This window comes from Neltuma alba, unplaced genomic scaffold (genome assembly GCF_004799145.2).
Source record: "Neltuma alba isolate B1F8T4 unplaced genomic scaffold, ASM479914v2 tig00005557_pilon, whole genome shotgun sequence".
Lineage (NCBI taxonomy): Eukaryota > Viridiplantae > Streptophyta > Magnoliopsida > Fabales > Fabaceae > Neltuma > Neltuma alba.
In genome coordinates, this window is record NW_021634157.1 from 43,036 (window position 1) to 58,755 (window position 15,720).

Consider the following 15,720-nt stretch of genomic DNA (forward strand, 5'->3'; position numbering starts at 1 on the left):
AATCACAACTCTACAACTTCCCTTGATTATTTTATTTTTTAAATTTGGGACGAGGGGGATTTTTAAAACCAAGGCTTGTAATCAGATGCATTCACATTGATTCCAGGTTTACAGCAGAACAGAGAGAAATACGTAATATGGACCGTTGTAATATTAGGATTATTTAATTTAGTTATGGGGCATTGGATTCTGGGGAACATCAGTGTTTGATTTTATATTGGGCTGATCTCGTTAACACCTCGTTGCTGCCAAGTGTTTGTCCTTTGCGCCTTGTCTGCCTCACTTGACCGTTGGGTCAAAATCAGGAGGCCTCAGTTCTAAATAAAAAGCACCTATAAAAATTTTTTATTTTTAAATATAAATTATTTGTAATATATTTCATACTTATTTTTTTAATCCTGTCCTTGTATAATTCTTATTAAAGAAAAAAAGAAATATGAGAATAATTTGTAAATGCGCAAAAATTTTAATAAAAATAAAACTAGAAAATTTTGTCAACTGAATTATATTACGGAATGAAGTGCTATTTCAAGACCATTCTAGAGTTTCATATGTCTTGGAGAATTAGTCTGATCAACTCATTAATAACACTAATTTACTGATAAAAAGAAACAAAAAGACGATCTTGCTGCCGTCGAACGTTGGAAATAAAAACCAATTGATCTAAAACATGAATGAATACATTAAGATCCGTTAGTTTTTTTTTTCCCGAGTAAATCTGTCCTGGTATCGTCGATAATCAGCTTCATTTTCATTCGTTGTCCTTTTTACCATCTCATTTGCTGTTTATTTGAAGGTGACGGGACGAAGAAAAGTTTTGCGTATATATACACACACCAAAATCGGGTGGGTACACACACGCACATATTAGAATATAAATTAAAATCATATAATTCAGTTTATTTCCCACACATGCGTAGAAGCCCGCTCTTGTAGTATACAGCATATATTTAACCATTCAAGGCGATACACACACACACAGTTTAATTTTGATACCCATCTAAGTTTATTTTTCTATATTTGGACTTAATACCATACATGAATCGAACCTCACCTGTTTTGATGGATCAATCGTTGGCAAAAAACAAAGATTGATTAACCAATGCCTGAAATAAAAAAAAAGGGACATATTTAATACAACTTTAATATATGGATTCCACAAAAGTAGTTTTTTTTGGTTTTCGAATCTCTCATTATCTGATCCGAATTGATTTCACAAAAATCACATTCACAGTACTTGGGTTTTCAGTTTTGATCGTGCTACGGTTTTTTTTTTCCCACTTTAATGCGTCGTCTTGACGCTAAATCAGTTATCTGGCAATTGAGTGTATTTTTTTAAAAAATATTTTTTCAAAAACTGGAGCGGCTCCAAACCAAAATTAAAAAAAGGCGCAAGGCAGAAAAGCCATGAAAATGGCGCCAACTCTCCCGCCCCGTCTCTCTATTTTTACTCTATCGGTGGCTCCATTTTCTTCCCCTCCCCCCCTCAACTTCTTCAGACACTCCCAATTTTCTCTATGCAGCACTACCACCCTCAATCCCATATCGCCGCCACCCCCGGTGGCGCCGGCAGCGTCATTTCTGACGCCAAACGGGGTAAAAAGCGCGGCAGTTATAACTGTGGGCGCTGCGGTCTTCCGAAGAAGGGCCATGTCTGCCATCTAACAACGCCCACATCTGCTCCTGCTACCACTCCTGCTGATGCATCGGTATCGAGTTTTCCTGCCATTTCCGGCCCTTCATCTGTCAGCGCAGCTCGTGAGCCGCCGCCACGGCAGCCTTACTCCCGCCTCCGTCGCGCGTTATCATTCGAGGACGTCGATGACCATACCAACGGATTTGATCCGTCGGAGTTGTCCGACGGAGAGGATCTAGATCTGTTTATTGACCCAGAGCCGGATCTAGATTCGTCCGGGTTGCCGGTAAACCTTTTGTGGGAAGTGTTGAAGAGGCTGCCGCCGACGGGACTGTTGTCAGCGGCGAGGGTATGCAGGGGATGGAGGGATATGACGAGAAGGCTGTGGAGGGCAGCGGAAGAGCTTAAACTCAGGGTTCCAGCAGGCGTTCAGCTGGGATTTGTTGCATCGATGCTGCAGAAGTGTCCGGGGGTCGTGAAGCTCTCTCTTAAAATGGAAAGGTGTACATTTTGTTCCATTCACCGGACTCGTCCAGATCTGCAGAACTGCACTTCCGAATCGATTAATTTAATAAAATGAGACACAAGCAACGTAATCTGATATTGAAAACTTACCTGAAGTTAGTGATCGGATATCGCACAAAGATGCTAACCGAAAAACATAAGGTGGGAAAGCGAACATTGATCTAATGAGACCTGGCTTTGTGAATGGGGAAAATAATCGTGACTTAAATTGAGAATGAATACTAGCAGTGCAATCTTGAGAAAACCCATGGCCATCACCAGTTCTTTATGTCCTAATTCTAGATTTATTTCTTTGATGTTGCAGCGATTTGGATTCAACCATGCTGGCCTGCATTGCATTCTCATGCCCTAATCTGGAGTCCATGGAGATATCGACATCTAATACTGCAATCAATCGGATCAATGGGTATTATTCGTGTTATAGTTTGTACTATTGTTTATATGTTTTTGGTTAAGGTACAAATTTCTTGTGTTGAATGTGAAACAAGCTTTCCCATTCTCAAGCGCTGTGGTCTACACTCACACAGTTTAACTTGAAAGTAAAAAATTGCAAAAAATTGCAGCGAGTGAAGTTTAGTTAGAATGTAACTTAAGTTACCTAAGTCTCATTGCTGCATATATCCACAATGCCAATGTAAATGTTATTCGCATTACATTGTAAAATTCCTGAACTTAATTTCTATTCCTTTTCTTGATGAAAGTTCACAATATATAAACTATGTTGGGTGTTCTGATCGTATAACCCTATGTTTCAAATTCAAAAATTCAGGGATGAATTAAGTCGATTTGTTGCTGATAAACGAAGCCTGAAATGCCTCAAGATGGAAGGTTGTCATAATCTGGGGGGTTTTGTTCTCTGTTCCTCTAGTCTTTCAACACTTTGGCTATCGGATCTCCATTCTCTTTCTAAGATGGTGATTAACTTTCCTGTCTAACTTACTTTTTTCTGGGTGTGATCATTCTCCACACATAAAATTTTCTCGTTTCTTATCTTTGGGATAAGCTATTCTCTGATTACTAACAGTAACATTGAACTGTTAGGTATTTAACTGTCCCCAGCTGAGAGAGATATCATTGGAATTTTCTCGACAAGAAAATGAAGCTACCGATATCACTACTATGGTTGAAAATTTGGGACGAACTTGCCCCAGGTTGCAAAACATACATATAGCTTCAATGCGGCTTTCTAATGCTGCTGTGCTTGCTCTAACGGCTGCTCAGTTGAGGTCTGTCAAAGTGTTTCGCTTTCTGACCCTGTTTTTTTCAATTACAATATTCAATATCAAGTTAGGTAAACTTCATTGAACTGCGTTATCCATAGTGCCTTGATTTTCTAGATAGCCTGCTGTGTGTTCCTTTTAATATGCTTAGACAATAATACATGTGCTAGCACCTTTAGTCACGTGACTAAAATTTTCAGGTAAAGACAATAACAGTTATTACATTGCGAATAAGATATATAGTGCATAAAAATCAAAATAAATTCTCATGACAAAAAAGTCAGTTTGATGTAAGGTACAATTTACGACATCTTATTAAGCGCATGGACAACCAATTTGTAGTCGGGTTTATGCTCGAGGCTTTTAAATTACGTGAACTCTTTGAATCTTATGGCGTTTCTATGCCTCTGATTGTTGGTTTATAATTTGTTTATACTTTTAAATTTTATGATGTAAAGTACTTGGTATCATAAGGTTTGAATGGATTTGATTCTTATCATTCCTGGTCTCCAACTTTCAACACAGTGCTCGATTGTAGCCCATAAATGATTATGCAACTAATAGGTTATAGAGCTAGCTTTCTACTGTTAAACTATAGCACTGTTTATATGCCTTTTATTTTGCATGTTCTGAGCTAGTTAAAAGTTAATTACCTAGCACCCACATGCTTTAATAAGCCTTGTGATGATTGTTTACATATTTCGTCATTCAGAGGGCTGCGAATGCTTTCTCTAGTTCTTGGATTTGAAGTTACTGATGCATCTGTTGCTGCGATTGCTTCCAGCTATCCAAATCTAGAATTGCTTGATCTCAGTGGGTAAGTTTATGTCCTTATTCTGATTGTCCTTTTTTCCTTTTTGGGATTTTAGAAGATGCTTTCAATTTGAAGGCAACTAATACATGTAGCAACTCAGCATAGTGCACAATTATAAACAAAAGTCAAATATGAGCAAATATGTTTCGATTATGTTTATTCATTTGCTTTTATCACAGATCAAGCATCAGTGACAGTGGAATTGGGATAATCTGTAACGCCTTCCCTGAAACATTGTCAAGGCTTCTCCTTGCTCTTTGCCCTAACGTAACCTCAAGTAAATGTCCTTTTATGTCCTATATTGCCTCACAATCTGCAAAGCTTGCTCAAGTTTCCACCCGCTAACCTGCTGTCTTTATGTTTTAGGTGGCATTCAATTTGCTTCAGCTCAATTGCCGGTTCTTGAACTTATGGACTGTGGCATGACCATATGTGATCCTAATTCGGAAAATCAAACTGCTGATGAAAACAACTGCAAATCACTGGAGACATCCAATTCTAATCTTCACCTTGTGAATCAGAAGTTAATTATCAAACATAACCGATTGAAGAAACTAAGTTTATGGGGCTGTTCTGGCTTAGATGTGAGTTTTACTATTCTGAAGAAGCTGCATATTCTTTCTCGAGCTTCTTAACGTTAAACTTTATCCCGAAATAATGTGCAGGCTCTATACTTAAACTGTCCACAGCTCAATGATCTGAACCTAAATTCGTGTAAAAATTTGCATCCAGGTAGTGACTTAATGTCCCTGTTCTTAAACAAATATTGGTCGCATATTAAATTCAACTTTTCTTGGTTTTCATTTAATTCTGATAATTTTGTCATAATCGTTCAGAGAGATTGTTGCTTCAGTGCCCTAGTCTAGAAAACGTACATGCATCAGGTTGTCAGGACATGCTAATTGGGGCTATTCAAAGTCAGGTGAGAAAGCATGTCCGGTGATTTTTGTTCTGCAGTATTCTCCTTGTTTCTCTCTAAGGTGGAGCTTCATTGGGCAATTTGAATCTGATGAACTTGCTATGAAGTCTGTACGAAATCTCAATATATGCTTAGGCCTAAGGTTTGCAATTCTGCGTGACTGCAAACTAAATTTATTTAACCAAATGGTCTTCATTTTGTTTGCAGGTCTGCAATGCTTTTACCGCTATGGAAAACCTATCACCTTGTAAACGTCTACCTGATGGCTCCAAAAGAGTTAGGGTCCCGCATTTTCTCAGTAGTGAGGTAAAGCTGGAAAAAAAGAAAACATCACTGATCATGATTTAGTGTACTTTTGATTGATTCCTTAGAAGTTGAAATTAACATTAGCATGCAGCATTCAATACCGTACATACAATTGAGGTAGGCTATTAACTGTTTGCGTGCTATCTTAGGCTTAATAGTATAGTGTATTGTACAAGAAGGTGCCGCATAATGCTATAACGGGGCGCCAAATCTTTTGCGTATCTTGTTCATATTTTCTCATTCCCCCTCACGCCCACAAAATGGATTTCAAAGTATCTATATTTTGCTTGTAGCCAATTCCGTGACTTGCTCATCTTTAGACGCAGATGTTCTGTTGAACTTGAAACTCACCAGATAATTTATTTCTTTTTACAGTTGCCTCATGACGGGAAAAAGAGGAGGAGGGCTGAGAAAAGGCTCTGCAATGTCCATGTCGACTGATTTTGCTGATACATGTTCAATATCTTGTTTGTTGTATTTTAAACTCCAAAGGCTGTATCCCATAGGCGCGGATCAGGTCATATCATACTCAGTCTTTTCCGGTTAGGGTATGAAATTGTTCCCTTAGCATTGCTCATTTTATGTTAAACATGTTGAGCATCATAATTGCTGAGTTACATGGACGTCGGATGATTGTCTCAATTTTTTTGTAATAAGATCTCATCTCTTTTCTTTTCAAGTTGTTCCAAGTCAATAAGTTATATTGCAACAAGTTGAATTTGGATCGAGTTTTGCTGCAGTAAAATTATATTGCAACAAGTTTACAGTCTTGGACACTGTATTTGATGAAATATGCCAGTGTTCCGTTGACAATATAGACAATGCTTTATAATGTCTGGTGTTCGTAGTTAATATTTGTCCTACTGTGCAAATATAAGGTATCACAAGGCACAACATTAATCATACAATTATACAATAGTACCTAAAATATGCAGTCTAATGAACTATCAAGACTCGCCTATCAACACAAGAGCCTTATAATCAATTACTAGTTTTAAAGTTATCAGGTATGTGATTTCAGTTATTCATCTGTGTAATCCTGTTCCTAGCTGTGATCATCTTTAGCATCTGAAGTTTAATAATTAAACACTACAGCACAACTTGTTAAAGGGCTTGCCAAGCTAGAGTTGTTCAATTAGCTAATTTTAGACTGTTAACTATGTATTGCCTTCACTGTGCCTTTCAGTTCATTTAAGTGGTTGCAATTGCTTTCATTGGGTGTCATTTCTTGTCATTCCACGCAATATCTATTTATTCAGCAACATTCTCTCGACCACAATATTAATTTTCTTGTTCTACGGGTAACATAACAAACATTCAAAACAATGTCATTTATGTATGCTGGTTAAATGAAATTTAGGTTGCTGTTGCTTTTGCATTTAATATATCGTCAAAATTAAAGGATAATGATCTTGACACAAGGGATTGCCACGGCTACTTCTATCAACAGCCCAACACCTAGCCATCACCAAATTCCACCCATAAATGCCACACAAAATGAGGGACCATTCAGTGATAATTCCTTTATGACTTTGATTCACAGGTTTATGTGTACCAATTTCAGTTTGCACTGATTCGAGAAATCTCTTTTAGTATGAAAGAATTATAACTCTGGAAATGAAAATGGAAATGGGAAGTCATGAAATACCATTTGTGCTAAAAATCTTGACTCTATTGGAAACAAGATTCCATCGAATTTCATGGAAGCCTCTTTCTTCCAATTCTATGAATGCCTCTTTTTCTTTTCTTTTATCTGTTTCTTTCTTTTTTTGGAAGTTTATTTCTTATGATAGTTTTGCCCTCATTTTCAAAACTTAAAGACCATTTTGTTCTCTACCGAGTTTTTTTCCCTTACCCTCTTCTCTCTCACTCTATGGAATCCCTACCCTACTCTATCTCTCTTCTCTCCTCTCTCTCATCCTTCCCTCGTCTCTTCTATCCTCTACCTTATGTTTGGTATGAGGAAAACAAAGGGAAGGAAAATTTTTAATGAGTTTAATTTAAAAAATTAGAAAAATAGGGTTTTAAAATTTTAATTAAAAAATATGTAAGATAAAAGAATAATAAAATTTAGGATTAATATAAACTTCGATTTTTTAAATTTATTCTTATTTTGGTTTTGATTTCTTAAGTTTCAAATCATAGATTTTGATCTCTTAAATTTTTTTTTCATTTAAAATATTAGTCTTTATAATCAGTTAAAAACTTAGATTATTTTGCTTCTTGAGTAATTAAAATTTATAATTTGAAACTTGATGAACTAAAATTAAAATAAAGACAAATTTAACAGACTAAAAATCATATTAATCCTAAAATTTAATTAAAAGCCTTTAATCTTACTTCAATTCTTTAAATTAAGCTTATTAAAAATTTTCTTTTTCTCAATACTCTACTCAGCGTTCCCTCTCCTCTCCCTCTCTCGGATGCAAATTCGATTCTTTCATGCTTGGGCTTTAAAATTGTTCAAATTTTGTCGTTTTTCAATAATTTTTTATTTCGATAGATGTTCAGTTGATGAAAAAAAATTCTTAATAACGAGTTGTATTAATCCCTTTAGATTGTTAAAATAAAAAATGTCACACGAATTTAGAAGCATTTGGTATCTAATTTTATTTGTAACATAGTTACTGAATATAACATAATACAGACCCATTTTCATAAATTTATTTTTAAATTACACTCACTTACCATATAAAAAATTTAAAATTATTAATTGTTAGACTATTTGATACTTTAAATATTTAATAATAAAAGATTATGTTGCATCGTACCAACATTAACATAATGCTTAATTTTGTTTGGGTGGGTTTTATGAAGAGGAACCTTCTACGTATGTGTCTGAAATTAGGAATACTAAATTTAAAATAAGAGAGGTCATGTAGTTTTTGAAACAAGTTATATATACTTGCGTGCATATGTCACAATAATATAATCCTTCCGATTTTATATATAAATTTCAAATAACTGAATTATATTTGACGAACTAGTAGTTAAAATTAAGGGGTGTTTGGCTAACTCAAAAAGTGCTTTTGAAAAGCATTTTTTTTACAAAACGAGATAAACTTTTTTATATATTTATTTCGTATACCGTAAAAACACTTTAAAATTATCGTTTGGTTTCCATCCAAACACTCCTTTAGTTAAAAATAATAAAAGGGTCAGAAATGTATTCTTTTTTTTCTAAATTTGCCCTTACTTATTAAGAGAATAAATGAGATAAAAGAGAATATAGGGGGACAATATTAATGAGAGAGGGGGAGTATTAAATACAGTCAATTAAGAACAAAATAGAAAAAAAAAAGTAATGAATGTTTAGACAAACTCAAAAATAAAGATTATATTTTAGGCTACATCATTTTCCAAAAGTAAAACTTATATATAGCACCGGAGTAGTACTTAATTAATCAAAAAGCTATATTGGCTGGCAAGCATTAATGAACACGCACATGATTTTGTTCCTTCGTCCAATTTGTTAGGGAACATGTCCAGTGCTGCCCGATTCTTGATCCCAAGCTAAAACCCATACGAAACTTCGTTTTTCTCATACAAAATTAAAAAAAAGGGAAGGAAAGAACGAAAATGATAATAATTAAAAATCGATCCAACTTCAAGGATATAAATGATTAGTACAGCCAAGCACATTATTAAGCTTGTTATTATAAAACAAGCAAGAAAAAGCAGGCAATTAAAGCAAATAATAAAGAAAGCCAAAGTCGTTTTGTTTTGCTGGCTCAAAGAAGGCCAATATTAAGTCCTGCAAAACACATAATAAAGCCATCCATCACTGTTTTTCGGTTCTTAATCAATACTAATCAAGACATCTCACTGCGTCTCGTATGAAATATTACCGAACAAACCATACACATGCATATTAATTAATGATACAGAAAAAAAAAACTATAATCCATGTTCACCAGCTCCATTATTCCTTAGTCTCGGTCGGACCACAATTACAAAGGAATATACGAGTAGGTCATGGACACATCTCTGCTGTAACCACTACGTATAATCTAGCTTCTGTTCTTGCATTTCTCCACGGCCCTCGGTGCTGAAATAATAAACCCGGATAATAATTTCAAACTCAGAACATGTCGACGTACTATTTACATAATTTAAATTAATAAACATTTTGATTAGATGATTAATCATGCATGGAAGGGGAAATTTAAAAAAAAGGCATAAAAAGTGTTATTACTAACCAAGTCCGATAGCCTCCTTGCCTTTCATGATACGCAAACGCTTGCATGATTCAACAAACATCCTGGGTGGACATGGGGAAAAGGTAATAATTAGCCAGGAAATCGAGTACGATAATTATTGTTATAATTAAGGATCGGGTTGTTTTAATTTTGGGGTATACTTATAGTAATGAGATAGGAAAACTTACTCCCAAGGTACGTCGCCCACAAGCATCCAGTCGCCATCCTTGTCTTCATAGGTTGGGACATAGTCGGAGCTGCTCAAGAGATTCATCAGCTTTCTCTCGTTCATGAAGTCCTTCATTACTTGGGATCCACAATTGCCTTCAATCAACAACACAACATTAATTTCGTCCATTAATATATCCCCAACTGCTTAAACTATTTTTTCTTCTGTCATTTATTAGTTAGCTGTCATTTATGCTCATCTGGTCTTTAATGTGGAACCTAACTGAAGAGTTCATATTGGTTTTATATGTAAGACTTAATTAACACGTTTTTTAATTTTTTTCTTTAAATTAACTTTGTTGATATTCTTCTGACAACAATTAAGTAGAAGAGGGAGGGGGGGAATTAAGAAAAATGTTTAGGATGTTTTGAAAAAAACATATCACATTAATTAATTCAACCAACATCTTTAATCTAATTAAATTAGTTAATTAGGTCTTATACTATTTTCGATTCTAATTATAAGACCTTATTTTAAAACTATAAATGTGATCTTATAATTAGAACCCCAGGTAGTATTAAGGATAAGTGGAGTTTTGATCTGTTTTTTTAATAATTAAGGACATCATGGGTGTTATTATGGCAAAGGAAAAATACAAAAAAGAGGGTGGGCCATATACGTACCAATGGTAAAGGAGCTAAACATTTTGGCCAAGGCATCATAGAGATCTTGGTACGTGTTGTACAACTTGAGGTCCACTTTGCGAAGGTAAGGAGCTCCATCCATGCTTACTTTCACGAAGCTTCCATTATTAGGGCTTCCCTTCTCGTTCTCTTCTCCACTGTTCTTTAGTATGTTCTTTCTGAAGGATCTCACTGGTGGCCAACCCACCACTTGCGCCCTGTACGTATCAATAATATTCATGCCATTAATTAATTAATTAATCATTCATAGGTCATACCAGGTAACTTCATCACCCGACAGAGACAAGTGATTTCCAAGAACCTAGTTTAAATTTGCTTTTCAAACTTCCAATTCTTTAAACGGCTCGAAAAGTCAACATTGCAAGAAAATAAATATACGGAAAGGCTGAGCAGTTAGGATTTTCTATTGATTTCTTTCTTATTTTATATCCTTTCATTTCAAAGCCCCTCAGGCTTTTAGACTTATAGCTCATACACATATGCGTACGTATGAACTGCCTCTTCGTTTGTTCATATATATCCAGGTCGCTAGTGCAGGTTCTTCGCTTTCTTCTCTCAAATATATTATTATATGTACTCCTTTCACTAAAAGAAACTAAAAATATGCGATAAGGACAAGAAAAGCACATCCTTATTCAGTTTATATCAAGCCATCAAAACTTGTTCGTACGGGTCTAAAGTACATGGTCAACTCTATATATATATATATATATATATTTGTCTCCCCTACTTGATTTCGTAGATAACAAATATCATATGTAGCAAAGAAACAGCGCACGAGTTTGATTTTTGGAGCTGGAGGTTTCAATTTGTAATATTGTATTACCAAACTTTATGTTTCAAAAAGCAAGCCACTCGTTCCTGTCGCTGTGTCTATCTCATGATTATTACGGAACCTAACCCAGGTACTGTAAATAACTTTATGTGGTGGCAGAGAAGATGATTAAAGAGAGCCGTATAAACGGAAAACACAGAATAATCAATAATGAAGTTATTGAAAACTTACTTGGCGGGAGGCTTGGCAGGATCAGAAGGCAGAAGGGTCTTCTCCTTGGGCGAAGCCTTGAGGTTATCAGTTGGATCTGCTGATTCCTTTGAGGATGAGAGATTCAACATCAAGTCCACAGTTTCTGATTCAGTTTCAGAGAAACCTCTCTTTCTCACCACTTCTGTTTCGGAGCCTCCATTATTTCCAGGCAAGCCCAGCCTCAGTTCTGTTTCCTCGAAACCCATCTTCTGATCTTTCTTCATACTTATCACTTCCATCTCTATATGGATCACTTTCTCTCTCTAACCATTCACTGACGGCTTTTCTATTATCGCCTTTCTGAACCGTCATGATAATATACTAATAGTGCGGGGAGGGAAGGAAGGAGGGTGTGCTTGGGCGTCGTGGACATTACTAGAAGCACGCATGGGCCTTTTTGTCTTTTTCTCTTGTGCCGGAGTGGGTTTGTGACACGTGGCCCAATGCGTGAGCTGGACTTTCCGAGCTTGCTGGGATAGGTGACGACAAGCTGATGTTATCTCCTAGTGGTTGCTCAGTGGGAGATGTGAATATGGACACCCCATGTTTCCTGCTTAAATCCTTTTTTTAACAATCCCTAGAGTTTTGCTATTTCATACTCAAAGAATCCCTTCTACTTTCGCCAACGCCATTTCAAATAACGTAATTATTCCTGTTTCAGTTTTTTTAATATGTCAGATGAATTTTTTTTAATTTTACCTGATCGTCACCCCAAATAAGTCAGTATTAGTACTACATATGACCCAGATGTACGTTTATTGTCAAATCAGTTAGTATTATCGACTTTACCTAAGTATTACTTTAACTGTATGATTTAACACTTTAACTGATGTATATATTCGTCTTGGGATTTAGCAACGAGCTTATTATTGATCATGGATCCAAGGTTGGACACCTAGGATCAACAAGTTTGTAAAACTCGAGAAGTTTCACTCCCCAAGTGAACCCGTGGATACTTGAAATAATGACCTCCGATAATGGACCAGTTTACTGGGAATTGATAATTGAAAGGAAAAGTAAGTGATATCTATAGTAATAATATCAGTCTTAGTTCTATAGATGGAGCAGAATTGAATTTTCTATAGCTATAGCTCAATATTTGTCTATAAACAGGGACCATGTGTAAGAGAAAGCATACATATTAAATCAAAAAGCATAGTTGAAAATGACGATTCTTGATCTTTGATGACCTTGGATAAACGGAAGCATGCATCTATAAAGGCCCCTGGTAGTCTCAAATAAATCTAAACATATGGATGTGAGTTCTTGTCCGACTTAATGTGTTGGCTCTTTCAGAAGTAAGCCTTGTCGCCTATTAGGTATAAACATGCGAGGAGTTAGACTGTTTCAACGTTCCTAATCTGGCACAAATTATTCAAAACAAAATGAACCCCGCAAATCAAATTGACCAGATTTCAGAAACGAAGATAAGCCTTGCTTAATTAGGGCCTAGCGGATTGTCCATCAGAACAACCTTATTGTTTCAGCTGGTTTCTTTTTTAATTAGGTATATAAATACATATATCCCAATAGATGATATCAAAGTATAAAACTGAAATGAATGATTTTCTCTCAGATTTTATGGCTAAAGGGGCATCCATCAAGTTAAAGCAGCAGCATAAATGGCCCATATGCTCATTAATTACTCGATATATATACCAGTCTTTTTTTAGCTATAGTTCTACACATTTCTATTAAAGTGGTGGACAAGTTAAAGTGTTTTTGTTGGGATGTACCCTCCTAGATTGCTAAGTGATAACAGGTGGTTCGCCAAAAACAAAATGTGCGTGGAACAAGTTCAAATTAAATATAGAGATGTGCAATTATTTGAAAGGCACAGCCAACTGTTTTTGTAGTTACAAATAGTGCAGATATATGGCATTTGTGGTGTTGATGTGTGCCATGTTTTTTTCAGAATTGCAGGCACACATGGTGTCCACGTTCAACAATTCTTTTCCAAAATGCATATTTCTCTCTTCAAACATATCTATCTATCTAAACCCAACCAAACTGGGCCGTGAGAAGAATGAATGAAAAATTAAAGATTGCACGTCGGTTTTTTTGTCTAGTTATAATACTTGGTTAATGATTCTGTGATCCTTATTCACGTATAAAGTTCAAGGAAATTTAGAGACTCCATCGACTTCCCTGGGTTGATATATAAAGCAAAAATATAATCAGCTAGTGTTCGAATTTCTCAGACATAATTTACTTATATACTATTTCTTGTCCCTAATATAAAATCTACTTTGTAGTGCAAATCACAAAGTGGATGTTATATTATTGATCGGAAGTAGTATGTGCAGATTCTTATACTCTATCTCTTATGATATTTGGTTTTATTAGAGTTATTTTTTTAGTAAATGAAAATAATAATACTATATTAACCTTCCATATGAATGAAAAAATGAATATTTTGGTAAACAATGTATACATTTGAGTGCAAATATGTGGCAAAGAAGAGTTTTGTGGGAATTGAAAGCACAAGATTCTACTGCTGACTAAACTGCAAACTAGTACAGGAAATGGTATGGGATGGGAGCTGATTTCACTACATCCTATAAATGGAAAATGAGAATTGATCAGAATGACAGGAGGGGAAGCAAGTGGGACCCAAAGGGTAAGAGACATACAATGGCATGTGGTAAGATCCATTTGGGTAAGTGATATAGGGCCCCACTAAAAGAGGACATGTGATTTGTTCTATGCATGTCAAACCCTTTCCCATGTGCGCCGCTGCAGGGCACCCCACCCCTTCCCTTTCTTCTTTCTTTTTCTCTGCATTCCGAAATATATTAAGCCCAAAATCATTTCTTAAATTTAATTAGTTATAATTCATTAACTTCAAAACCCTTTTATGTTCCCTCTTTAAGGGCTCTGAACTTAATGCCTTGAGATCATCGCCTCCACTTACAACGAACATATCCATCCACTCCAGCAATTTCAGTAGTAAGGTTAAGTGAATCTGCGATTTCTGCACCACCATGTCTAACTGAATGATAGTGGGAAGGTCGGTTTCTGGGGAGGACTCAGATTTGTGGGTGGGAAGAGAGAGACACATCGTACTAGAATTGTTCTATAGATATTATTTTTATTTTCTTTAATTGTTCAATGATTATGGATCAGAGATATTGCTAGTTTATTACTCACGGACGGTGGTTAACCCGTAGCTGTGTCTTAAACCAAGCGACGATGTTGAGGGCAGAAGGGTTGGTTTAGTCCCAGAAGGCAATTGAAAAAGACAACTTATACAAGAAAAAGTGGTCAACAAAATGTTTATCGCAGACACGATCCAAGGCTGTATTTTCTCAGCCCGTTGACAAGTTTGTTATTTTTTTTATATTTCTAATGCTTTAAAAGTTGTGTCACTTTTTCTTGGATCTTGAAGCTTTTTTTTTTTCTTTCTTATGGGATCCTACTGCGGTTTTCATGGGGCTCAATACAGTGCAAGTTCGATACGGTTCTTGCCTGAAATGCTCGCACATCGATTAAGGTTTCCTTTGGATCTTTCCATTATTACATCATCCTCGAAGTTCGCGAGGCTCCATAATTTCCACGGATTTTTAAATTTGTCAGTATATGTTTCTGCATTCAGTTTTGTGTCAGTTGAGCACATGCTCTGAGTCGACTTTGTTTTATGAAGTCGGGTTCGTTTTGTACGCTATACTCATTATATCACATGCCTAACTCTCTCATATTTGGCAACTTAGACACATACAGTCACTTATTATTGCCAATTATCAAACCTGGCAACTATATCTTCATGAACCAGCAAGCTTCCATTTGACTTCTGCAACAATGGAAAATATATATATATATATATATATAACTTATGGCTCGATAATTATATGTTATTCGCAATGGAAAAAAACAGAGAAAAGTTGGCCGAATTTTTATTAGATTCCACTATGTATAATATATATATATATATATAGAGAGAGAGAGAGATAGATAGATAGGGATAGATGCAGATGTACTTTGAAAGAAGAAAACAATGAACGTAGTCTTCTTCAATCTAGCAGACTCTGTGTGCCGGCCGGCCCTAATACATGCAGTTAGATTCAGTGATGACTCTAAACGAGAACGAGATGTCTTCAGTGGTAGGGATCGCTCCTTGTAGGTTTTGAATTTAATTATGGCATTCCGCGGAACACCGAGACTAGGACAATTCATTGTTCATGCAAGGCAATAATGCGTGCAC

General features: G+C 35.8%; 2 protein-coding genes across 2 annotated transcripts; one reads left to right on the forward strand and one right to left on the reverse strand.

Moving 5' to 3' along the window:
• Positions 1 to 1,481: 1,481 nt before the first annotated feature.
• Positions 1,482 to 6,063, forward strand: LOC114748010 (F-box/LRR-repeat protein 17-like). Its single transcript, XM_028936367.1, has 11 exons — positions 1,482 to 2,137; positions 2,466 to 2,567; positions 2,931 to 3,075; positions 3,203 to 3,387; positions 4,094 to 4,198; positions 4,375 to 4,472; positions 4,562 to 4,779; positions 4,861 to 4,927; positions 5,032 to 5,117; positions 5,322 to 5,420; positions 5,796 to 6,063. The coding sequence occupies exons 1-11, from the start codon at positions 1,518 to 1,520 to the stop codon at positions 5,859 to 5,861; spliced, it is 1,791 nt and encodes a 596-aa protein (XP_028792200.1). The 5' UTR covers positions 1,482 to 1,517; the 3' UTR covers positions 5,862 to 6,063.
• A 2,943-nt stretch (positions 6,064 to 9,006) lies between these two features.
• On the reverse strand, positions 9,007 to 11,808 carry LOC114748005 (auxin-induced protein AUX28-like). Its single transcript, XM_028936361.1, has 5 exons — positions 11,499 to 11,808; positions 10,472 to 10,689; positions 9,808 to 9,943; positions 9,620 to 9,681; positions 9,007 to 9,468 (listed from the first exon to the last, which is right to left on the reverse strand). The coding sequence occupies exons 1-5, from the start codon at positions 11,756 to 11,758 to the stop codon at positions 9,431 to 9,433; spliced, it is 714 nt and encodes a 237-aa protein (XP_028792194.1). The 5' UTR covers positions 11,759 to 11,808; the 3' UTR covers positions 9,007 to 9,430.
• Positions 11,809 to 15,720: the final 3,912 nt, after the last annotated feature.

Excerpts from the sequence above, each read along its gene's own strand:
- LOC114748010 (XM_028936367.1), top strand. The coding sequence starts at position 1,518 with ATGCAGCACTACCACCCTCAATCCCATATCGCCGCCACCCCCGGTGGC. Across the intron at positions 4,473-4,561 it reads TTGCCCTAACGTAACCTCAA|GTGGCATTCAATTTGCTTCA; the intron begins GTAAATGTCCTT and ends TTTATGTTTTAG. Across the intron at positions 5,118-5,321 it reads TTGGGGCTATTCAAAGTCAG|GTCTGCAATGCTTTTACCGC; the intron begins GTGAGAAAGCAT and ends TTTTGTTTGCAG.
- LOC114748005 (XM_028936361.1), bottom strand. The coding sequence starts at position 11,758 with ATGGAAGTGATAAGTATGAAGAAAGATCAGAAGATGGGTTTCGAGGAA. Across the intron at positions 9,682-9,807 it reads GTGGGCGACGTACCTTGGGA|GATGTTTGTTGAATCATGCA; the intron begins GTAAGTTTTCCT and ends ATGTCCACCCAG. Across the intron at positions 9,469-9,619 it reads CAAGGAGGCTATCGGACTTG|CACCGAGGGCCGTGGAGAAA; the intron begins GTTAGTAATAAC and ends TTATTATTTCAG.